At 40.8% G+C, this 23,311-nt stretch overlaps 2 protein-coding genes and 1 long non-coding RNA gene across 9 annotated transcripts in view; 1 reads left to right on the top strand and 2 right to left on the bottom strand.

Annotated features, from left to right (window-relative positions):
• The window catches only part of LOC141729134 (uncharacterized), a 49,469-nt gene extending 39,549 nt beyond the window's left edge, over window positions 1-9,920 (bottom strand). For 3 of the 4 annotated variants that reach the window (XR_012580381.1, XR_012580382.1, XR_012580379.1), the window contains exons 1-2: window positions 6,725-6,861; window positions 1,191-1,386 (exon numbers count right to left, since the gene is read on the bottom strand). This is a non-coding gene — a long non-coding RNA (uncharacterized LOC141729134). Of the gene's footprint in view, window positions 1-1,190; window positions 1,387-6,724; window positions 7,591-7,982 lie in introns of those variants that run through there. The other variant, XR_012580378.1, reaches the window with a different exon arrangement.
• HPGDS (hematopoietic prostaglandin D synthase) overlaps window positions 1-11,257 on the top strand; it is a 29,937-nt gene extending 18,680 nt beyond the window's left edge. For all 3 annotated transcript variants that reach the window (XM_026791975.2, XM_005484613.4, XM_014265415.3), the window contains exons 3-6: window positions 4,748-4,840; window positions 6,792-6,901; window positions 9,914-10,012; window positions 10,681-11,257. In XM_026791975.2, the coding sequence (XP_026647776.1) occupies window positions 4,748-4,840; window positions 6,792-6,901; window positions 9,914-10,012; window positions 10,681-10,845 (467 nt within the window). In that variant the 3' untranslated portion in view covers window positions 10,846-11,257. The remainder of the gene's footprint in view (window positions 1-4,747; window positions 4,841-6,791; window positions 6,902-9,913; window positions 10,013-10,680) is intronic.
• A 1,799-nt stretch (window positions 11,258-13,056) lies between these two features.
• Window positions 13,057-23,311, bottom strand: part of SMARCAD1 (SNF2 related chromatin remodeling ATPase with DExD box 1) — a 40,577-nt gene continuing 30,322 nt past the window's right edge. The window contains exons 12-24 of one of the 2 annotated variants that reach the window (XM_074540924.1): window positions 22,702-22,801; window positions 21,149-21,208; window positions 20,852-20,927; window positions 20,278-20,413; window positions 19,263-19,400; window positions 18,860-18,952; window positions 18,313-18,430; window positions 17,938-18,059; window positions 16,641-16,829; window positions 15,653-15,771; window positions 14,571-14,753; window positions 13,785-13,894; window positions 13,057-13,480 (exon numbers count right to left, since the gene is read on the bottom strand). In XM_074540924.1, coding sequence (XP_074397025.1) covers window positions 13,419-13,480; window positions 13,785-13,894; window positions 14,571-14,753; window positions 15,653-15,771; window positions 16,641-16,829; window positions 17,938-18,059; window positions 18,313-18,430; window positions 18,860-18,952; window positions 19,263-19,400; window positions 20,278-20,413; window positions 20,852-20,927; window positions 21,149-21,208; window positions 22,702-22,801 — 1,506 coding nt within the window. In that variant the 3' untranslated portion in view covers window positions 13,057-13,418. Of the gene's footprint in view, window positions 13,481-13,784; window positions 13,895-14,570; window positions 14,754-15,652; window positions 15,772-16,640; window positions 16,830-17,937; window positions 18,060-18,312; window positions 18,431-18,859; window positions 18,956-19,262; window positions 19,401-20,277; window positions 20,414-20,851; window positions 20,928-21,148; window positions 21,209-22,701; window positions 22,802-23,311 lie in introns of both variants that reach the window. The other variant, XM_005484611.4, reaches the window with a different exon arrangement.

Here is a 23,311-nt window from a genome sequence, read left to right as displayed (position 1 = left end):
GCTTTTAATGCACACCATCTCCCCTACTCAGCATCCAGCAGAGACCTGTATAAACACCGCAGTTCTTGTCACAAAAGCCAATGAAAACTAAAGTAGTATGAAAAGGAATTAATCCAATTCATAAACACTTTAGTGAGATCTTCCTAAAATGAGAAGAGAGACTGCAGATCAGCCTGAAGACTTGTCTCCTGTCAAGGTTCTCTTCATGGCAAGTATATGTGCAGATTTCATTCCAGCATGCAATGCAAAAACCCAATAAATAACCAACATAATCTGAAAAGCAAAAACCTGCTGATAAAAGTTTTCAATTTAAAGAGGGGTACAGGTTTAGTTATTCAAAAAGGAGGCTTTTTAAAAAGCCTTTTCCACTTTCAATCTAAATTTGGAACACAGCATCCACCAGCTTTGTACTTCAGATGAGAGGCAAAGTAAGCGGGAACCGAACAGGAAAGGTCATATTTTGTGCATGCCTGAGAAATTATACTGCTTGCATGGTGACAGCAATAGATTTTCCTGCTTTTCCTTCTCAAAATGCATTTACTCAAGTGGGAGTTGGAAACGTTGTTAAACAATATTGCTTTGAAAAACATGGAAAGCACATCTGTATGGATACACAAGGGTTTAAACTGACATAAGTACCAAGCAGCCCCCAAAACAACAAGGGTGAGAGAAAAGCCAGCAAAGTGACACTAACATCCTTTCAGCCTGCACTACCTTGGCTTTGCTGCTCTGTTTAATGGCTCCCCAATGGATGGTGTTTCATGCCTTGCCCCTGTGACCTTGGTTCTACCCAAACATCTCTCACACAGCAGCTTTTCACTTGCTCATCTCAAGTAGGGGCCTGGCAGGAGCCACCCTACCTGCTTTGCTCATCTGCAGTCACACAAACCATGCCTTTCACCAAAACTCAGAAAGCTTCAGCAGGTTTAGTACCATATGTATGTACATGAGGATTTTGGGCATCTTCTCCAACAGGTCAATGAGCAGAATTGGGCCAAAAGCACCACAGGAAGTCAGAGCAATCCACAGAAGCTCATATTCCTGAGTCTAAGGGTAAGACTGCTAAAACCCATGTGCAGAGAGGTTTCTGTTTTGTTTGGAGCCCCTGAGAACATGGCCTGGTGTGGTTTCTGCAACTGGCAAAGTTTCAAGGGGCCACATCGAGGTCATGTGTCAAACCCCAACCTTACCTCCAGCAATCAAACAGTGTCCATCCAGTGTGAAGGCTCCTCACATCCTCCCTTAGGATGAGCTGTGTAACAAAAATCCACTCCTCTCTTTTCCAGCTGGAGAAGGAAGATGCCCAAGTTGCACAGAAAATATATTCTTCCTCATAACAGCCAAACTCAGACATACAGTAACAAATCTTCTGGGAAAACTGTTATTCTAAATCACAAAAGGAAAAACATACTTTACAGCAGGTTCCAAAAAATTTTGGTCATTACATGAATTTTAGACAATAACATTTCAAAGGCAAAGATTTGTTTTCCTAAATTTATCCAGACTGAAAATACAGCTTTGTAAGCCATTATACCTTCTCCTCAGATATGGAGGAGATGTATTATAAATATTTTCTTCCCTCCTGACTACTCTTTGTTATTCTCTTCTGTTGTAAAACAGCCTGAATATTTGCTGTATTTTCTGGTTCTCAAGAATAGCCTGCCCTGCACCCAAGAAGAAACAACGGATTTTTAAAATTATCTGCACAACACATGTGTACTTGCTTCAAACCTCTTAGAATTGCACTCATTTATAGCTTATTAACTCAATAATCAACAAAATCAGTGTATAAATATATATGTGCACTCAACCAGCTGTAAAAAAAAAAAAAAAATCAGTGTTTACATTAATCCAAATTTTTCCCTGTTCTGGCTAAGAAAAAAATCAAATAGCATTTTGAATACACACGAAAGGAAGGAACATCTACTGTTTACCATCTGTTATCCTTTAAAGAGTCCATTGTTCAGTAATGATAGCAGTAGATTTGCTGCCTCCTAACAAACAAACCCCAAGTCTCATTATAAATCAAAGCATAAATCCTTTTAGATATTATGGGATAACAAAATAAAGTCTGCTTTCATTTATTAATTTATAATTGTATTAAGAGTCATGCAACTGTAGGTACACAAAACAAAGCTGTCTTTGTATATTTTAAATTACAAACTCAGTTCTCTTTCAGAAAAGAATAACCAGGTCTTCAAGAAGGTTGCTCAGCACTGAGGAGAATGATCTTTGTAGACATTACTCATGTTTTCAGGGAATGAACAGCAATTCCCTTGAATTCAGAAATGGCCAGATTCCTGAGAAACAGAACATGAGAGCTGACTACCACTCTGCCTGAAAGTTGACTTTGACAACGTAATCTGTGTTCCTTAACTTTCAGAAAGATGCTTCCCTCCTTTAGTTGTAATCAAGGGTTTCTTTTTAAAAAAACAAAACCCATAATAACAAACTGGCTTTAATTTTTCTTGTAGTGACCCACAAAGTGAAACATCAGTCAAAGCTGGGATTTACAGATGACTTCTCCTGTATGTAAACACAGCAGCAAAAATATCTGTGGGTTTCTAGATGAAGCAATCCCAGTGTCACAGTTTCCCAACCTGAGCAGTGAGTGACAGTGTGTTTTGACAGCTATTGCTACAGACTGCCTTAGTCATGTTGACCCTGCCAGAGCTGCATCACCCCAGAGCATTCCTGCTGGGGCCTCCAAAAGAGGCTGCTTAACTCCTTCATGGGGAGAGCCCTTAGCCCTGCTCTGGCTGCACTTCTGCTGTTTCCTGTTGTCAGGCATTGCTGTACATCCCTGTGTGGTCAGTGGGGACATGGAGCAGGCTGACCACGCTGGCACATCCAGCAGTCACACCTGCTGTCATCCCCTCTGCTTGTGCTGGCCTGAAAGATGTGCTTTGTGTGAGCAAACATTGTTACACACCTCTGCAGCTTTGGAGCAGTGATGCTCAGGGCCCTGTGCACCCCTAACCCAGAGCACAGAACCAAGGCTTTTCTCATTTTCATAGCCAGAGAGCTTTCCTGTGAAACATTCAGGGGATACAGCTTGTCATCTGTCAGTGATTCTCAATGGAACAAAACATGGACTTGCCAGGACCTTGCTGCTCTCTAGATAATGAACATTGGAAGTCTCCTGTGCAACAAGTCTATTATTGCTTCAATAACAGCCAGCAGAGCCTGCTTTCTCCTGGGGTACAGCAGCTCATGCTCATTGAACTCTCTTGCTTCTGCTGTTCATCAGCATCCAAATTCATACTGAATTCCCAGAGTGCTAAAACTTAAGGAAAAAATAAAACTAGTATCATGAGTACTATGTTCAGATGCAGGAAAAAAACCAACCAACCAAACAAAAAAAGGCACAGAGGAAAACAGAAAAGGCACAGAGGAGTCCTGGATGTCTTGTGCAACTGCAAAATTCATGTTGCAGGTCAGGACTTAACATCTAGGACCTGGTACCTAATGTGATTCCCATACTGCATGCTAAACCACAGAGCAATGTTCATCCTTTATGAAGCTGCCTTGCTGAACAGTTATGATTGCAAAAGATTTCCCATTGGCCCCTTTTCATTACGAACTAAAAATGCTCGTGGAATAGAAGTGTCATTCCAGCTGCCCTGTAAAGACATTTCTCCTGGATTTGAAAGCACTTTGCATGCTTCCAATGGCCAATGTTCTCACTTTTCCACTCCCACCTTTTTACATCACAAGATACTCTTAAAATGGATATAAATCTTAATTATATGAAGTGTAATGCAGATGAAAACTGGGTACAAAGCATTTAACTATGGTCTGCACCTGCAGTTACGTACTTGGAAACAGCACCTTGGGAATGCAGAGATGTACAGTTGCCTCAGTCTATAGCACCAGGTTCCCACAAGCAGATTGTCACTGCCCTAAACAGAACTGTTTTCCCCAGATCCAGCCTTTGCTCCAAGGTTCCAGGTCCATTTCATACCCTGCAGGCAGCTTCTTCAAAACACAGAAAAACAGCAGTCCAAGCCTCCATGTAACTACGAATTTAGCAACAGGAAACTAAGACTGATTTCTTATCTCAAACTCCTTTACAGATATCCACGACACCTGCTTAGTTTGTCTACTCCTATACTTAAAATCTGGAGGCTTCTTCCTCATAACTGGCGGATTTTTTTTTTTAAATGCAAGCCACATCAGGTGAATTTGAATATCTTTTTAGGGTTTGTAGTGCAATGTGAAAGATATTTTGCCTCAGAGATGACTACCAAGTGAGATGCCTTATCATGATACAAGTTCTGAAATGAATCACTGCTTCTGAATTTGCCCAGTCTCTTGCTTCATACCCCAGCTGCATCCTGAAGTATGAAATCTTCAGCAGTACTTTACTTAACCTTGGCAGTCACTTTCCTGGGGAGGAAAAAGTAGGATAGAGAAGGAAAAACTAATATTCCCCTGAAAAGTTTCTCTGTATAAAGAATTCCGGACATATAGGAGTGCATTCAGCTTCTAGCATGAAGCCAGAAAACAGGAAGTGCACCCCTGGTTTCTGTGCTGTAGCTGCCTTCATGCAGTGCACTCTGATTACATCCTTACTTTTTTATTTTTAGTCCTTGTATTTCTCCACAGAAACAGTGTGAAACTGTTAAGTGCTTTAACAGTGCATATCCTCTGAGTGGTAAAACTACAGCTGTCACAGACTCCCACTGTTAATGGCTATGATTTAACTTTTGGTTGTTTTCTTTCTTTTTTTACTTTCCCCTTCAAGCTATCCCATTTGGCAAACTCCCTATTCTGGAAGTAGATGGAGTTATCATTCACCAGAGCCTGGCCATGGCAAGATACCTTGCCAGAGAAGCAGGTAATGTATGTCTGATTATTTTCTTTCTCTCCTCTGAGCTCACATTTCATGTTCAGGTAAAAATACATCCACAGTAAAAACAGAAACAAACCAACAGCCTGGCAAGCCTGACCATGCAGAAATCAACACTAGCATGGCAAAAATGAAACCAGTGCCTGGGGTTTGGGCTGACTTCTCCAGCCAGTACACTTTATCCACCTGTCCCTGCATGAAAGAAAGCACATACCTGTGGTTTCCCTAGGGAAAACTGCCCTGGCAGCCTTAAAGCTCAGCTTTGCCCTGCCAGGCTAACCAGAGAGATGACCAGGAGGAGGAGGTTTTTGGAAGCATTAGAGATTATCACAGCAGGCAGAGAACTCTGAAGCAGATTTAGACAAAAATTCTGGGCTAGCAGAGAGATTAGAGGAGATGTTGACATCACTTGCATCTTTAAATACTTACATGCTGTGGAAGTACACAACCACTTAGATGAAATGATAGGAGACTTAGTGATGCAAGTAATCAAAGCGAGTGGCCAGGCTTTGCTTCAGGTCAAAGAGCTGTCATTCAACACCATCTGCAAAACTGGTCTGGCTGAAGGCAGATGTGCCCATGGCATGCTGGGCATCAGCAAATTGAAAAGGGGGGCTGGGAAGCAAATACCATTTTTTACACTGAGAGCAAATGGATGTAGCCTGCCTTTCATAATATCTCCCATTTTCTAACTGAGGAAGGAAGCAGTTGTTCATAGCATTATTCTTCAAGGCACTAACACAACACATTTCAAGAGTGTCTGCAATACTCTGTCCCAGCCCATTTCCTTCAGCTTTGGTACAACCTACTCCTTGCAAGAGAGGAGAATGAGGAAAGCCCACCTGGTGATAAAAAACAGTGGGAAAGTCTGCCTTCCACCCAAGATTCCTGCCTCCCTGGCTTCTGTAGGGAGGCTGATCTGGAACCATGCTCCTTTTTCCAGTCTGAAGTTGAGATTTTTTTTCGATTGACTTGAACCAGTGACAATGGCTTGGGTTCTGGAGCACATTTTGACCATGATGGGCTCTTCCCAGAATTAGTCATGGTGTCAGCTACAGGAGGAAAAAAAGCCATTCATGGAAGTGAAAAGATATCTTTTCAACTTCATAGTGAAAACTTGCTAGTTCTGCCATTAAAATTAAGAAATGGCATTTTTAGGTGCCCAACACCAAGAGCTCATAGCTGAAGGATCACAGAACCTGAGGCCCAAGAGGAGAGGCACAGCCCTCACCTTCAAAAGCCCAAAGTTTCAGTAAGAGAGATGACCTGACAGAGGTAGGGCTTGCAGTCTGTGATCTGAACCTGCCTGGAGGTGAAAGCGTAGGTGCAGGTCTGTGAAGTGACAGCTAGGGAGAAAAAGTAGAGACATTAAGAGAACCGCAGGAAAGCAAAGGAACTACAGGGAAGAAAAGCAGATTGGTAAACAAGACAAAGCTTGGCTGAGGTCCCTGATTACAATGAAAGAATAAAAAATAGGTGGAATGTCATGAAAATGTTCAGAATGGGGCTGAGTGGGAAGGATATAGGGAAAGAGAAGCCATCTTTAACAAGTGCACTTTTGGAGAATGTGTTGACCATGAGATGGAGAAGGATGTGGAAAACTGGGATGGGCAGAGAATAAAGGAATGAAATTTGTGCTGACCCTTGCTGAATGTGTGGTGTAAAGCAGAGATGATACAGAAATAAGGTTCAGGCTGGGAGCTCAGGTAATGGATAGAACACCTCACTACCTTGGGTGGCTGTACAAGGCCAGAATTGGGAAAAAAGCAAAGGCAGATACAACTGTACCTGGATGCAAAGAGTCAAACCCACATTGTCAGCTTCAAAAAGACCTGAAGAAAATGTATGTTTATGAAAATATTCACAGTTTACCTTCAGGGCATCAAAAATTCTTGCTGCTGCTGTCTCTAATGTCCCTTCATGCGCTTGCTTCCCGCAGGTGTGGCAGGCCAGACGCCTGTGGAACAGGCTTTAGCTGATGCCATTGTGGACACCATCGATGATTTCATGACGCTGTTCCCTTGGGCAGAGAAAAACCAGGACGTGAGAGTAAGCCAATCACTAAATATAAACAAAGATGGCATGTAAGCCATGATCCTGTCTCTGAGCATCTGCCCTGGAGACACTGATGGGGGTCAGCCACTGGGTTCATCACCTCAGCTCAGCAAGGCTGAGCTGGTGGAGCTCTGTGGTTGTTCCTTGAGGCTGATCCCACCTCCTCCTTCAGCAGGTTGTTCTCACCCTTGTTAGAAACTCTGAGGCCAATATCTTGAACCAAGGATGTGCCTACACCAAACTGCTCTTCAAAAGGGCAAACGCAGGACACTTCCACCCCAGCTGGCGCTGTGGAATTCCTCTCTCTTGTCACAAGGAGCCTATGCTCAAATCTTTCTGTCAACTGAATAAGATAAATAGCCCCACCCCATCCTTTCATGTTTCTGCATTTTGATTTCTTCTAAGTGTTCAGTAAGTATCAATGTTGAATAACATCACCTACCAGGGATGACTGCTTGTCAGGACAGCAGGCACTGCTAATCAGAGCAGGGAGCACAGCCCTCACTGTGCTTTTCAGATGTCACAGCTCACCTTGGTCCTCTGCAGTGCTTCTGACACCAGGCTGTGGTGCCATGGCTACTTTAACACACAGTCACAGGCTTGTCCTACAGCATTTGGGGCTCCTTTGGCATCAGGCCAGTCCTCTCACCAGAATCCCAAAAGCAAGCACACAGATCAGTTTGCTGGGAGACAAAGGCAATGGATGATTTCACTCCAGCATTACAAAGGCTCTGCACAGCTCTGCCCCTAGCAGACAACCTGACCCTCTTAGGGAAATGGAGGTGTAACAACAGCTCTCACCATAAACTGCCAGTGCAGCCACCTTCCATTTATTTATTCAAAGGCAACATTTCAGATCATTATCTGAAATGCTTAATATGGTATCTTATTAGGGTATCTTATTACTAGGTAATGAGATACCCATTATTAAGGTATCTTATTGCAGAGACCACAGAGTAAAAAATGGTGCTCCAAACCCATAATAAATAAAGAAACAATATGAAAATATTATGAAGTCTTGCAGGGGAAAATCTGAAATTTGGAGGTTTAGTACTTAAAAGTGTGAATTACTTACATGTCCAAGTGATTTCCTTAGGTTTCCTTGTTTGGGGAGGGTAAGGTGACTCATGAGTTTTAATCATTTCAGAGGAGCCACACTCCACCGGATGTACTGGTGGCAGAGTCAGCGCTGCTGCCCTTCCGTGGGGAAGCTCCTGTTGTACCCAAGCACTTCTCCAAAAAAGGACCCAGATCGTGTCACCAGTGATTAATTTAGACGGGAAGAGCTGGCAGCCAACCCAAATGTGCCAATCCGCACGTATGCATGCTAAATTATGTGCTGGGGCCAAGGATGGTCAGGAATCTCACTTTCCCACGCTCCCAACATTGTCCTTCCTCCCTCTCTCCTCCCGGACCCGCTGCCACCACCTTGTGGTCAAAAAGGCATCTCACGGTCTTACCAGGCCAGATTTAAGTTTTGATTTTTGTTTGAAGCCAAAACACCTCCCCAGGCCTGACCACTGCTCACAGGAACACACACCCAGGGAATGGTGAGAGGATGTGTTACCTCCATCTAGCCAGCAGCAAAGAGAAATCAAAGCAAACCAGGGGAGCAGAGCTGGAAGCTGCCCGTGGAAGTTCCCTCCGTGACAGGCACAGACTCCCCCTTCACTCCACATTCCCCAAAACACAGCTGGCATTGCAAAGCTTTGCACCCACCACTGCAGAGCTCCAGGGCTGAGAAGAGCAGGTTGTGCCACTCAGAAGAGGGATCTTGGTTGTCCCCGCCAGCTTCACACCTTGGCTGTGCACTCCTGTACTTGGGGAATGCTGTTAGCATCACAATCACACAACAGCTTGGGGTTTTCTTTGCAGGGTAAAACGGTGGGGAAGGGATCAGTTACCTAAAAGAAAGGAAATACTACAACCCAGGGCACAGATAGATATGAGATTTCTGGACTGCAAACTCCCAGCTGATACTTTCAGTCACCTCATCCAGTTAACTAAGCTCTTAAAAGAAGCAGAAAATGATGTCAAATCTTCGATCATGCCTGTAGAAACACTGATTCGATTTCAGTCTGCATTTAGGTTTCTGCCTCTTCCAATTTTCTTTTTTCACCTGTTAAAGCTGTAGAAATAATTCCATTCCTGTACACCAGTGCTTATTTACCCAAGCCTGAGCGTGTTCCTCCAAAATTAGGCCAAGCACAGTAACTGCAAAAACTGTGCCATGTGAGTTGACCAGATGATCACAACAGTCTGCAGTCTTAATTATTTCCATGCAGGTGAGAAAAGAAAATCAGAAGCAATTTTCCTCACCAAAGGAACCAGCTTAGCCCTTTTAAAAGCAGTCTTAAAGCTTTCTGCTATGGGGAACAGCCTGTAGAGAACCACCGCCATAACCTCACTAAGGCCGGAGCCTTTAGCTCATCCTTTAAAAACAAGTTTTAGCCACCTCAAATCTTACTGCTGCAGGGACAAAAAAGCAAAATAGCATGAACATTAAAACTCAAAGATAAATCAACCCCACCAAAAGCTGAAAACCCAAGTTCCACATCTCCCATAAGAAGGGTTGATAAGCAAAGATAACTGACCAGCATCTGACTGACTGCGTGGAAAGACTGAGCACAAGGGATTCTGGAAATCTGAGAGTCTGCACACTAGAAAAGATGACATTCAAAAGAGTCCCTTAAAAATTGCTATGAGACATTAGGAATCTGTCTTGCAGCTGGATTCTTCCCAAACCTATGGCTGAGCTCCTGCCTTGCCATGGCTGCATGCTTTTTCTGTTAGCACATCACCACAAATATCATGTCAGCATCAAGGAGCACTCAGGTGTTCATTAAGGAATTGGCTTTAAGTCACGGCTCAGCAAGCCGTGAATGCCATGTTTTGGTATCTAACCCTAATCTTTTTCATATTTCAGCTTTCTTTTTCATAAGTAATAAAACCTAAAAAATTCAGTTTTGCTGACTGCTGTGCATCTCTGTTTTGCTCTTCCACCAGAAAAAAGCATTTGATGATATCCTCACCAACAAAGCGCCTGAGCTACTGAAAGATTTGGATACTTTCTTAGGGGATAAGCAGTGGTTGGTGGGGAATTCTGTAAGTATAATTTTTGTTTCTCCCATTCCCATCAGATTGCCAGAAAACTCAAGTAATGGCCTACTGCTGAATTTCTGGGTTTCATGTCAGGCCATGAAGGAACTCTTCCCCACACTTTGAGCCCTTTATTCTTACCAATACACAACTGGTCGCTTAATTGCAAAGTGAAAATGGTTTTCCACAATATTAGAAAAGTGAGGCAAAACAGGACTAGGATCTGCATTTTCTAAACCAGAAAATGCATGTTCATAAGTATGTTGACACAAAACATTTTAAATGCCTTTCTTTGAACTTGTGAACATAAATTCATGACTACACAGAACCCTGTTTATCATCACCGACTTATTTATAAGGCAATACAAAAAACCTCTATATAAACATTGTACCTTTTTTACCCCAAACTCTTTTCTGCAGCAGTTTCAGCAGGAAAGACTAATATTGTAACACGACTAATATTTGTGGCCAGGACTTGATTTGAACCAGTATTTACTTAAGTTAAGCCTTGTCTTGGAACCTAACTACTAGCCCTGTAATAATGGGCTTTAAAAAAACCCCAACCCCAAAATGAAAACTTAAAACAGATAAATTCAGTTTTTTGAGAGTATTAGTAGTCCTGGCTTTTGAGATTACCAACTAAAATTTACTGCTTTCTGTCCCATTTCCACTAGGTAACGTGGGCTGATTTCTACTGGGATGTGTGCAGCACAACACTTCTGTCCTGTAAGCCTGACCTGGCAGACAAATACCCCAGGCTTCTGGCTCTCAAGGACAGAGTGCAAGCACTGCCAGCTATTGCAGCCTGGATCCAGAAAAGGCCAAAGAGCGTCATGTAGATCAGCTGCTCAGAGAAACAAATGCTTGTTTAGTTTTCAGTATGACAAACATCCTAAGTTATTAACTTCTAAATCATTTAAATTAACTTCAGATGGCTGTGCTGTATCAAATCAAAATCTACCACTTGTATCCACTTGCAAGAGAATCTAAAATACTGATTTAATAGAGTAATAAATATTAATTCACAGAAGTGTGGTTGCAATCACATCCTCCCTCTACTAACACTGTGCTTCATCAAAGCAAATCATGTTTTGTGCACTCTTAAAAGGGAAAAAATATTAATACACCTTCATGGAGAGGTGCAATCTCAACAGCATTTTGCCTACTGCAGTCTTCCAATCTAGAGGAAATCAAGTTAAAAGGAGAGGGAAAATATGTGGAACACTAAGAAAAAAAAAAAAAAAGTAAAAAGACCCACTTAGTCAGTAAAATTCAAGGGCCTGAAAAAAGTGTTTGAGAAGCTTGAGGTTAATGCTGTACTCCTGAAAAAAACCAAATAAAAACCTCCAAAACAAGCCAAAAAGCAGTTGCCCAGCTGAGCTGGTGCCCACACCAGCAGCAGTTCTCCATAAACACGCCAGCTGCAAAAACATTTAACAGCTCGGTACCTATGCCAATAAGTAGGAGACACAAACTGGAGGTCAGTGGTGGCAGCCAGGCTTAGAACAAATGAAGGGTTTGCTCTTCCAGGACTGGAGAAAAGGCAGGTGGAAATCTTGGCAATGTGGACTGCTGTGGATGAAAGTGGTTTACACAAACTCAAGGGGAGACAAGTGCTTGTGAGAGGTCTCCATTGTATGGTGTAAGCAGAGAAACCACAACAAACTTGGGCAACACTCCATGCTGGAAATCGCCACTGTTGGGAAAGTATTTCCCTTCACATGTACTTTCCCCTCTCACCCCAAGTATTGTTTCATTGAATCATGAGTGATGCCAAACAACCCCTCAGAGAGACAACTCAGGTATTGTCAGAACAGAAAGAAACAACCTTTACTCATTCCCATCTCCACCTGCTTTGCAACTCCTTGTGTGCTTTGCTCTGGCTCTTCATACACTTTTTCCTTCTTTAGCTCCCAAAACTCCTCTCTTCTTCAGCAACTGACTCCAGAGAGTGGCTCTGTGTTCTTTTCCCTCTGTACATCTTTCCCAATCAGAAAAACAGAATCACAGGATAGTTGAAGTGACCTCTGGTCCAAGCCCCTGCTCACACAGGGCCACCTAGAGCCAGCTGCCCAGGACTGCATCCAGTTAGTTTGTGGCTATCTCCCAGGATGGTGGCCCTGCCATCTCCTGAGACCCCAGCTACAAACCGTAGGAACAGTTACAAGGAGGAAAGGCAGAGTTCCACAGCACCTACAGACAGATACTGACCCCAAGGGTAACCACTGCTCCTCCAGAGCTCAAAACAAAAAGCCCAGACACATCCAAAACACCACACAACCCACCCTGAAGGGCAGGGATCTTGTTTCAATCCACACTTGAACTAAGCAAGAGAGAACATGCAGGTACAACTGGATAAGATTTGGGTTAGCAGCATGCTCAACAGAAACACACAACCTAATTAGCTGTAGCATTAAACACCAGTGGTTCTCTGTTAAATCCCACTATTTAGCTCAGCAGAACCAGTGGAAATAAAGAAGCATGGAAAACTGTTTCTTACCCATATCTCTTCTCAAACAATAGACTACTTCCTCACCTTGTTTCAGTTGTGCATTTTGGAACAGACAGCACAGCCACAGAACATTTCTAGGAAAAGCCAAGCAGTTTAGTCCAGACTTGGAAAACAAGTTTCGGAAAAGCTTTAATTTCCCACCATTTTGAATTTGCAGAAATCATGTACAGTTGACCACAACACCCACAGACTTGACCAAACCATTTGGCAGGAGTTCTGTTTTTACAATCAATATCCTCACACCACTGTAATTAGAGTATAATGACACACTGGTAATTAACTACTGCTGGACAAAGCCAGGCCAGTTCAATTGGAACATTCCAGCTGGTTTGAGAGCTAATTGATTTTTAACATGCACATTTTCATCCCCTCACCTGCCCCAAACCACTGCAACCACAAAAACATTTTGTCAATCTATGGCATTTTATTGGAACAAGTTGATACAAAATCAGTACGGTACATCAAATGAACCAAAACAAGCAGAAACAGACTCGAGCATTGTCAAATAAGGCACGTATAAAAAAATCTACACGCAGAATCCAGTGAAACAGACAGTTTATATATATACATATATATTTGGAGGTAGAAATAATTACAAAAATACTGACAAATCTTAAGCAGTAGCAGATTTGTTAAAACAATTACTACTTCGGTCCCCATTTTCAAAACTGATCTGTAAAACCTTTATTTAGCATCTGAGGTTGGCACATTTGGGTCATTTATGCTTTTAAGCATCAAAAGAATGCTATTGGTGTTAAAAATTTTCAATATCATGAGCAATAAAACAATGAAACTACAAAAAGTTATAAACGTTCATAAAACTCCTGGTCAACAGTAATGTAAGAGTCCTTGGGGTATCTCATCACATTTCTTCCTTGAATTTCACAACATATTTACATTTTAGAGACCCAATGAAGCTTTTAATAGCGTAGCTATATCTGCAGGAATGGTTCCTTCTTCTCCTGAGGAATAAAGAGAAGCATTAGTACAGCTTAAAATATTTTGCATAAACAGATAAAAGCCTACATCCCCAAAACAGTAAAAAAATCCTCTGCTTGTAGGACTTGGTCACTGATTTCTGGGTCAGACTCAGAGGGCACCTCCTGTCAAATCAAAAACAGCCAGCAAAAATACATCTTTCTAGTTCAACATAAAAAACCCCAAACAAAAAAAGGCTTGTCTGCATGAAGAACATTCTTTTTTTCAGAGTAACATATTGCAGCTTTAATTTATTTAAATGGTCATCATTATGTGCAAGACACTCACCTGATTCTGCTGCAGTCATATCTTGTTCTAACTTCAATTTCTGTTGGCTGATCTTGAGCATGGTTTCTTCAATAGTACCCTTACTGATGAGCTTTATGACTTGTACTTCTCTGAAAAAGGCCAAAAAAATCCATTTGCCTTGTTTGGATTAATGCAAAAGAGAAGGATGCTATGACTTGACTCAGCTGGCTGGGATTTAAAGCAAGGATGGGGAAATGAATCAGAGAGCAATATAAAGAGCTTCTAGATTTTTCTCTGGAATACCTGTGCTCTGTATTGCCAGAAAACACATTTTCTCCTGCACTCTTAGCCACTGCAAATATCTGGACAGTCACAAAAATATCCATTAATATAAACAAGTCCAATTCCCCCTATTTCCCTTTTACTGTTGAATACAGTTGAAATTCCATACATTCTATGGTTTCACTCTCTAGGATAGGGTGATACTTAAAAGCTTAGAAGTCTCCTGAAGAGAACAAACAGCTTGGCCAGATAGTCCCAAAGAATTCAGATCTACCTTGGAATAGTTCCCAGCACCAGGAAATTTAAGAATTATGCACAGTTCAAAAGGTATAATGAACTAGGAAAAGGAGGAAAGTGTAAATAAAGGTTTGTTCTGCCAGCAACATGGACTAAGACTATTACATTTCCTAGCTCCCACACAACCCACAGCTGCTCTACACAAGTCTCTGCTCAGAACTTTTAATGATAAATACTGTCCTTTTAGCCTCCTTTGAAAGCTCTCCTCCAAGGAAAACCAAGCACTGTCATTTGAAAAACTCTTACCGTGTCTGCCCCACTCTGTGGCACCGGTCTTCGGCCTGCTTATCGTTGTAAGGGTTGCAGTCAATGTCGTGAAGGATAACAACATTGGCCGAGGTCAGATTAATGCCCAGGCCCCCAGCTTTGGTGGACAGAAGGAATACAAATATACCCATGTCTGTATTGAACTCATCTATCAGATGTATCCTGCAGAACACAAGACAGCATGCATCAGGCCTTGGAAAACACTCCACACTGGCTCCAGAGCTGAACACAGAAGTTGGGATGGTCTTTTGGAAGAGAGGACAGTGGCACTGCAGAGCCGCTCCAAAGTACAGATGTTATGCAGCAGGAAAAAGGGTACCAACAGTCTTCTGCAGCGACCAGAGAAATACAGAGTGACAGATGGATAGCAAAGAGTGAAAAGAGGGTTTGAAAAAGATTTTTGATGATCACAGAACACAAAGAGTCAGTGAGAGGACAATGCAAGACTGAAATGAAATGAATGGGGAGGCAGGGGATGAATTTCGCTTCATGACAATCTCCTGTACTAACTGCACATGCAAGGGTAGAGGCAGGTATCAGCTCTACATGGGAAGTTACATCACAGCAAGAATGACAGCTTTTTTTGAAATGAAGGAAAAAGCATAAAAAAAAATCTTCAAAAATTCTCTCTTTTAAAAAGAAAGAAAACCAGTTCAGCTCAAACAAGAAAAGCATTGAAACATTTTCAGCTGCAGGGACAGACAGAAAGGTTTGTCCTAGAGAAACAAAGGAATGTATCTGCCTGTTGTGAAAGAGATACACTCTACTTCCAAGGAATAGCCACAGGAGTTATGACAGGCTGACAGAAATCAAATACAACAGGAACTGCTGAAGACACATATTTTTCATTTCCATGGCTAAGACTGTTAACCCCACCACCTAAACCTCATCTTTCAGCCTCACCCTTACTAAGGTGATCTGAAATTCAACATTAAACACCTTCTGTGGTCAGTGTCCAGTGAGCACAGACTTCTGTACTGGAAAACAAAGGTAAGGATCCAAAGTCACCTCCCCCTCTCCAACACATTCACTTTCTCTCATTTTTGGCAAGAGTCACATACCTCTCTGAAATTTGTGTTTTTCCATCCAGCCTAATATATCTATGTTGCCAGTGTTTTAGAAAAACTTCCAAGATGTCCAGCATCATAGTGAACTGGCTGAACAACACAACTCTGTCACCCTGAAAAGGACAAAGCAAAGCAAAAATTTTGAAACGTGTCAACTATGAAGCATAAGAATTCTTTATTGATGCAAATATGTCATTTTACTGTCACAGAATCCCTGTTTTCCAAAATAAAAGACTAAGCTGAATATCATCAAGTCAGGATTGACTTGCGGTGCAGATTCCATATCCAGTAGTTCTGCATTAATTCACTGACTGCTATTGCAGTAATATTTTAATTACTTTGTACTTAGGTGGCTCAAACAAATCACATATCAAATGCATAAGCAACAGATCACTTCATGCATAAACATCAAAATACTTTCATTCAAAACTTAAATTTAAATATTTCACGTAATACACAGAGTAGCCCTATTTTGTCTGAAATAGTCAGATCCACAGCATCCTCCTGCTCAAATTCAGGATACTCTGAAGCAATATGGGCACACAGTTATTTGCAAAATAAACGTATTTGAATCTCTGGGCAGGGCTTCAAGCAGGGACCTCCTCCTCCCTTTCCACGTAACACTCACGTGATTATTCTAATGTAATACAGTTATTCAACTGCCAAGAGAATGTCCAAATCCATGAGGTGTGAAAATTATGCAAGACTTCATATATTAATAGAGTAGTTAACTTGGGATGAGTACTCTGAAACCTGGTAAACTGGAAAAATTTATTTTGGCTGTCTCTAAAGTGATGTGCATACACAGGGCTGCACATTAAAGGCTGTAAGTGTTGCTTCTCAATTCTGCACATGCACTAAGTTACATTGTCAAACTCCACAGCAAAGCAACTGGGCTGCATAGAGAGCTGGCAGATAATAATTTAACCAGTTATTTAGAGACACTCTTTGGACAGGAAAAATCTTCAGCCATCTGCAATACCTTCTCTTTAAGGTCAGAGAGAATGCGTTCCAATGCTCTAAACTTTCCAGAGTCCAGGATCTGATCCACGTCTAACATGAAGTCATTGATGTGAGAATATTGCTTACAAAGCACGTGCAGCTCAAAATCTGTCATTACTGCCATATCTTCAAAGATAAGGTCAGGGTTAGCATCACAATGTGTGGGTTCCTATTAGCAAAAACAAAGGGAAATAATGCAATACACAACCTCACCAGAGAACTAAAAACAAAATCACCACACAATAACATCCATAATCTCTGAAGGAAAAAAGTAGCACACCTAAACATGGACAAATGCTAGAGCTTGGCTCATGCAAGCAATGAAAGAGGAAATCTCAACTTCAGGTTCATAGGAGAGGATAATTACTTCACAGTTTAGCTCTCACAAGCACTTATGTTGCCAAAAACTTAATAAGGATATGCTAAACCTTCTTAACAATTACCTATTTCCCAAGCCCTATGACCTTTTACCCCTTTTATCAGACCTCTTCCCCTGAAGACACATTCCCTAAAAGGGAGGTCCAATCCTTGGATAGATGGTAGAAGACATGGAAAGCCCAGCCCAAGAGGTAGGGTGGGTAGAGGAATGTCATGCCTGGAAGAAAGAAGAAAAAAAAGCCACATCTGGACAGTATGATGGTATGGAAGTAAAAAGGGATAAAAACCTTTCAATGGGTCACTTCTTGCTTCCCCAAGCTTGTCTGGGGGGTTTCACTTTAAGACAAAGCTGAAGAATATTCAAAGCCAGCTGCAACTTTTTTAGAACACCTGCTGCATGCTGAGGTTTTTTTTTATATTTTAGACATTACCAACAATTTTCCCAAGCTCCTCAGCCATTAACCTCATACAAATTAAAAAAAAAAAAACCTTAATAGATCAAACTTAGGCCTTCCCTATTTTACTTCTGTACTACTCAGTTCTTGCTACTTAGAAAGCTACTAAACTCAAGTGCCCACCTAAAAATTTTTCCATAAACACTTCGGGTTTAAATTCTGGGGTGGAGGGAAGAGGTGCTAAGGCAGAGTTTATGAAAAGGAGATAATTGCAGACCCACAACTGTTCTCTCCATTCTCACGATACAAAAATCAGTGTTAAATACCTACAGAGCTTGACTAGAGCACTGAACAGATGCAGAGAAATAAAAAGCAGCAACAATGAATGAAGCATGGCAAAGACACATTTTTGACCAGAAGCCTGACAACAAAACACACAAAGAAACAAGCGTGCACTAGAAATTCTGAGCAATGAAGGATTGCTTCTGAATCTCATCCCCTTACCTTGAGCATGAGGGTGGACATTGTCCTGAGCTTTTCATTTGTGTAGTACTGACGATGCAAAAGTGGGTGATTGGCCATTTTTCTAAGTTGCATCATTGCATTTCCCATATCAGAGTTTTTCTCTGTAAACAAAGAAGGCATCTTTGAACTACTACAGAAAAGAACCATCTGAAACACTTTTATTTCTCAGCAGAGCTTTGTTTGCAAGAACTCAGTTTGAAAATTCACCTATTACTGAACTTCAAACAAATTCATAGAAGGGATATAGACAGTTTATGAGCATTAGACATTTCTACAAAGCAAAGACTGTAGTCATGTTCAACATATGTGTCAGCATGACAAAATCCACCAAAAGGAAACAAGGCCCTTACGTACCGTTACTGTTAATGGTTTTCTTGAGCTTGTTTAAAAGAGCCAAGTAGAGTTGTTCCTGTTTATCAGACATGGCACACAGTTCAATGAGATCTTTTTTGGGAGGTAGTTGTTTAAGGACCTGACAAAACAAAATTATACCAGATAAAACCCTCATTGTTGTGAACCATCAGTAATTCTGCACTCTCTTGTAGCTGTTATGATACTCTGGTAATTCTCCTCATCCCAGCTCCTTTCACTGCTTGCAACTTCATTAACTCAGGCGGCAATTCAACCCAGGTTTGACCTAGATTATACATGAACCTCCCCATTAAGTAACATGGTCTGCACACTCCAGAACTGCATGAAATAATATTTATTATATGCAGTACTGGGGATCTACTCCCTTGCTAATCAGTGTTACCCCCTTCAGGCCACCGAAGTCTGCAAGTGCCCATTAACATATTCTAAGATCAGTAAGTAATTTCATCTCATATTATGGTGTTGAGTCTCAGAGATTATCAGGCTTTTTTGATAACTCATATCCATCATTCTAAAGATAAAATGTTACCTCATCTTTTACTCTTCTCAAGATGAATGGCTTTATTATCTGCTTTGCATGTGCAATTCTCTCCTTCTCATATATGCTTTGTTCTTCAGCACTCTTCTAAGGAAAACATTGAAAGAATTCAATTGCAGAGTGAAGTTTTCAGCTGTAACATCACCATCTTAACTTCTCTAACTTGATGAAAACCCCAGCCAAAACAGGCATAGTTCACCTGACCATTAATACTCAAAGATACCTTGTTGCAGTGTATTTTAATTTAAAAGGTTTACTCAATTCTTTCATTTTGTAGATTTTCATAATCACATTACCTTTTTCCATAAGATATCAATGAAACAGAAGCTGCGCAGCAATAGCAGTCTTCTAGCACAAAGAAGTTATTTTCAAGAGGAGAATTCATGGTACTCACTGTTTTTGAAGAGAACATTCTTCGAATTTCACTTGTGCTACTGCTGAACATATGGGGCATGACAAAATTCAGGAGGGACATCAATTCCAACAGATTATTTTGAACTGGAGTCCCTGTGAGCAGCAAGCGATTCTTGGCCTGTTTGTCCAAAGTGCAAAGAGCAAGGAGAAACATTTGTCAAATGGGCTAGAAAATATTATTGGCAAAAAACCACAGCCATGGAGAAGTGAGAAAATGAACTTGGTTTAAATGATAACTATTTAAACTTATAATATATTTGGAACTCATGGAATAATTTCCTTGTTAAGTCAACAAGACTGTTTACAGATCTGTGGGGAACTGTGCACCAATTTAAGACAATTAAAAAAGCATTCCTGGGTCTATTAGGCTTCTTCTTGATTGTTCTGTTTGGGCTTTGTTTTGGTTATTGTTGTTGGGTTTCTTTTTCTTGTTCTTGGGGTACTTTTTCTTCCTCCTGATGACTGTGCTAATTGCTGCTCCCATATCAAGTTCTCTAATGTCATACAGTAGTTAAGCACAAGCTTTGAATTGCAAGTACAAGCACGTTTTATTGCTTAAAGATTAGCTTTTTAAAAAGGCTATTGATGAAAACATGAACTTGAAAAACAAGTTGCAGTAGTCCTATCAGAGCGGGTCCTGAAGTACTACGAGGTTTCAGCACAAGTAATCAGAACAGCATCTTTAAAATCTTCACTACTATGGGACGTAATGGGGAATTTGCTTAATACTGAAACTCAGGCACTACCATCATTGTAATGATGGTACAGGAAATTTATTACATTTCTCTGGGAGCTCATGTCCCAGAAGTGATCACAGAGCAGGATCTACTCCTTAGACCACATCAACACTTAAAACCACTTGCATACTCTAGTTCCTCTAAAGTTAGGTGTATTTGAACATTACAGTTAATATTCCATTTTCCCCCTGCTTGTAACTACCAAACAGAAAAGCCAGGAGCTGTCCCCTCTAACCCAGCCATAACCAAACCTCTTACATTAATTGTCATGAGGTGCTGGTAGCGGATGGAGCTCATGTTCTTGAGCATGTGACCTTCATCAAAAATTGCATAGTTAAGCTTCAGCCTGCGGAACAGTCCTCGATCTTCAGAGCTGCTGATTGCAGAGTTGTATCTGTCAGAGACAAATATCACCTGCACTTAGTCTCTCTCTGAAAATGAATGCACTGTTATCACAATCAAATTAAATTCTCTAATATTGATAAGAGTTATGGAGAAAGTACATGAGGGGCAGTAGAACTGCCTGGAAGTAACCAACCACAACAGAGTTGATTACTGGCAAATTATTTCAGTTTACTTGATGAGCCAATGCTCTCAGTAACATTTTCTAAAACTCTGCTGAAGTCTATTACAATGTAATATTATCTGTAATACACATGCTGACAGACAGATATCTAAAGCACCTATGACACAGTATCTCTTACATAATCCTAAAACCCTAGTTAACCATTATGCAAAACCCAGCTTCTAAAATTGTCTGGTTTCCTACACCACTAGAGGTCAGCAGGCCCTCACTAAAGCTCCCTGCTTGTGGTGTTTTAACTGTACGTACGTAGTCACAATCACGTTGAAATCAACGACTTTATTGTGAATGTCCAACCTGAGATGTTTCCTATCTTCTTGGGATCCTAAAGAAGGATAAATCATAAATGATTACAACTAAATATATTTATATACGTTAACTGTTATATGTAACAATTAAAAACACTGCAGAGAAATCACTCATCAATAAATCTGTGTACTTCAACAACTGTCTTAAAACAACACTGCCATGAGCAATTAATCTTTTCTTACACTGGCCATGCAAGCAACTGCATTACTGGATTCACTTCTTAACTAGATTCCTCACCATAGTAAAAGAGGACATTCAGTTCAGGACACCACAGATGAACTTCTCTTATCCAGTTATCTGTAAGACAACATTAAAACAAAACCCAAGTAATTTATAATTTATTATGTCTTGCTGTTTCACACCTCAGCATCAACCCAAACATCTGATTTTAATGCCAATCCCTTTAAATTCTCCTAAAGGTTAAGAAACATTCTGCCTTAAAACTGGAAAACTGCTAAGTAAGAAACTGAATCTGCTAAGTAAGAAGCTGAATCAACCCCAACTGGGCTTTAGTAGCTCAACCAGCTTGCACTTTAAACTCCTGCAGGAACAGGCCCTGCACGGTCTGTAACCACTGTGTGAAATAAATACAATGTGTAACTTTGCAGCTCGGTTTCTTCCCTAGACAGTTAAATCCCCAGAAAGCAAATCTCCTAATCTGTCAGTACTTGCCTGCAGAAGTATGTCACCAGGAGAGACAGTGCCTCTGGGAGCAGGCAGAGGCCTGACATCCCTGCTGTGCAGCTCCAGGTGTGCAGCAGCACAGCAGCCCCAGGCAGCACTGCTGTGCCCAAGGGGAAGCTGCCTGACAGCCAGCACAAGTGCTGACCCCAAACCCCAGCAGAAGGGGGATTCTGCTAAATAACACTTGGGAAGGGGAGGGACCCAGCTCAGGGGTGAGAAGACACCTCTGGAATAGTGTCAGGAAAACTCCAGGAGACTGCAATGCCCAGGCATTTCCAACCTGTCTCTACAACTGGAACTCAGACTGACTTTACAAAAGCACTACTACGCACACCTCAGGTTTTAAGTGATATATGCATTATTAAGAGCTGTTTTTAAAAGCAGATTCCAGTGGAGTTTGAAAGCACACTAAAAATGAGGATTTCAAACTTAAGCTGTACAACTGGAGACTTTTCTGATACATCAAGAGAAATTTTTGAAGCCCAAGTTAAGTATTTTATATTAAAGCAGCATTTACTTTCTAAATACAACTTGTTACTTCCCTCATCATTCAATAAATCCAAATTTAATTCCATCAAGAACCATTTTCTGCTCAACCTCATCCACTTTGCTAACATTTAATTCCACCATACTCTCTCCAATTTCAACTGAGGCCATAAAACCATCAGAACACACAAGACAGCTTCATCATTTCAGGATTTGCATCTGCTTTGACAGATGCTGTGCAGTAAAGACTAAAAAAAAACAGTGAATATTTAAAATGTCATGAAACCTAACCCTAAGCACAGCCTGAAGACTAACAAGTTCAGCCAATATTCAATAAGTAAAAAGACTACTTTGCTACACAAGTTCAGATTGTAACAAGCAGCTTCATTTTTTTTGAAGCAGACAGATTGTCTAAAAAAGTTCCATGCTAAATCTAATTAATTCAGAACAAGCATGCCTGCAGTATGGTCTGCATTCCAATTCAAATTACTTAAGGAGCTGGGTACCATCATAAGAAAATACAATTTTCTTTCATTAAATTAGCTTTGCTTTACAATATGTCCATGATTGGTTTGGTTCTTTTTCCCCTAACAAAACTATTTTTGAAGGTTGTAACTTACCTAACGTTGAAGCTGGCACAACTATCAAATGGGGACCTTTATTGCCCTCTTGGTAAAGATAAGCCAGGAATGCAATAGCTTGAATTGTTTTTCCTAAGCCCTAAGAGAAAATAAAACCATTTAAACAAAATTTACAATCTGCGTGACATAAAATTGTTTTGAACTCATACAACAATTACAGTGTAGTGATGGCCCAGTAAAGATGAGAAATCTGATTAGAAAATTTGTTCTGACTAAACAATTTTATAGAAGACAATTCCTTCTTAAGCACAACCTCAATCAAACTTCTTCATAATTTCTGCTCAATATTTGAACAAAGATTGATCTTTTCAATTAATGAAGTCTTTCATCTTATTTCAAGTTCATCCCTCAAATTACCTCCAAAAACTTACATTCCTGAGCCAATGGTGCAGAAAAATGATTATTGGGAAACTAAATGCTAATTTCCATTTGAGCCACTTGTACAACTGGCTATTCCAGCTACTTCTGAAGTGGAATTTAATATTAATTAATATCAATTAATCAGATTAAAGATAAGCCTATATTTTCACCAACATTCACTTTTCCTGTTTTCTGCATCATGAATTAAAAAATTTTGTGTATTTACCAC

The sequence above is a fragment of the Zonotrichia albicollis genome, chromosome 5 (genome assembly GCF_047830755.1).
Source record: "Zonotrichia albicollis isolate bZonAlb1 chromosome 5, bZonAlb1.hap1, whole genome shotgun sequence".
NCBI lineage: Eukaryota > Metazoa > Chordata > Aves > Passeriformes > Passerellidae > Zonotrichia > Zonotrichia albicollis.
Note: the sequence above shows the minus strand (reverse complement) of the source record. Positions and strands in the feature narration are given on the sequence as shown.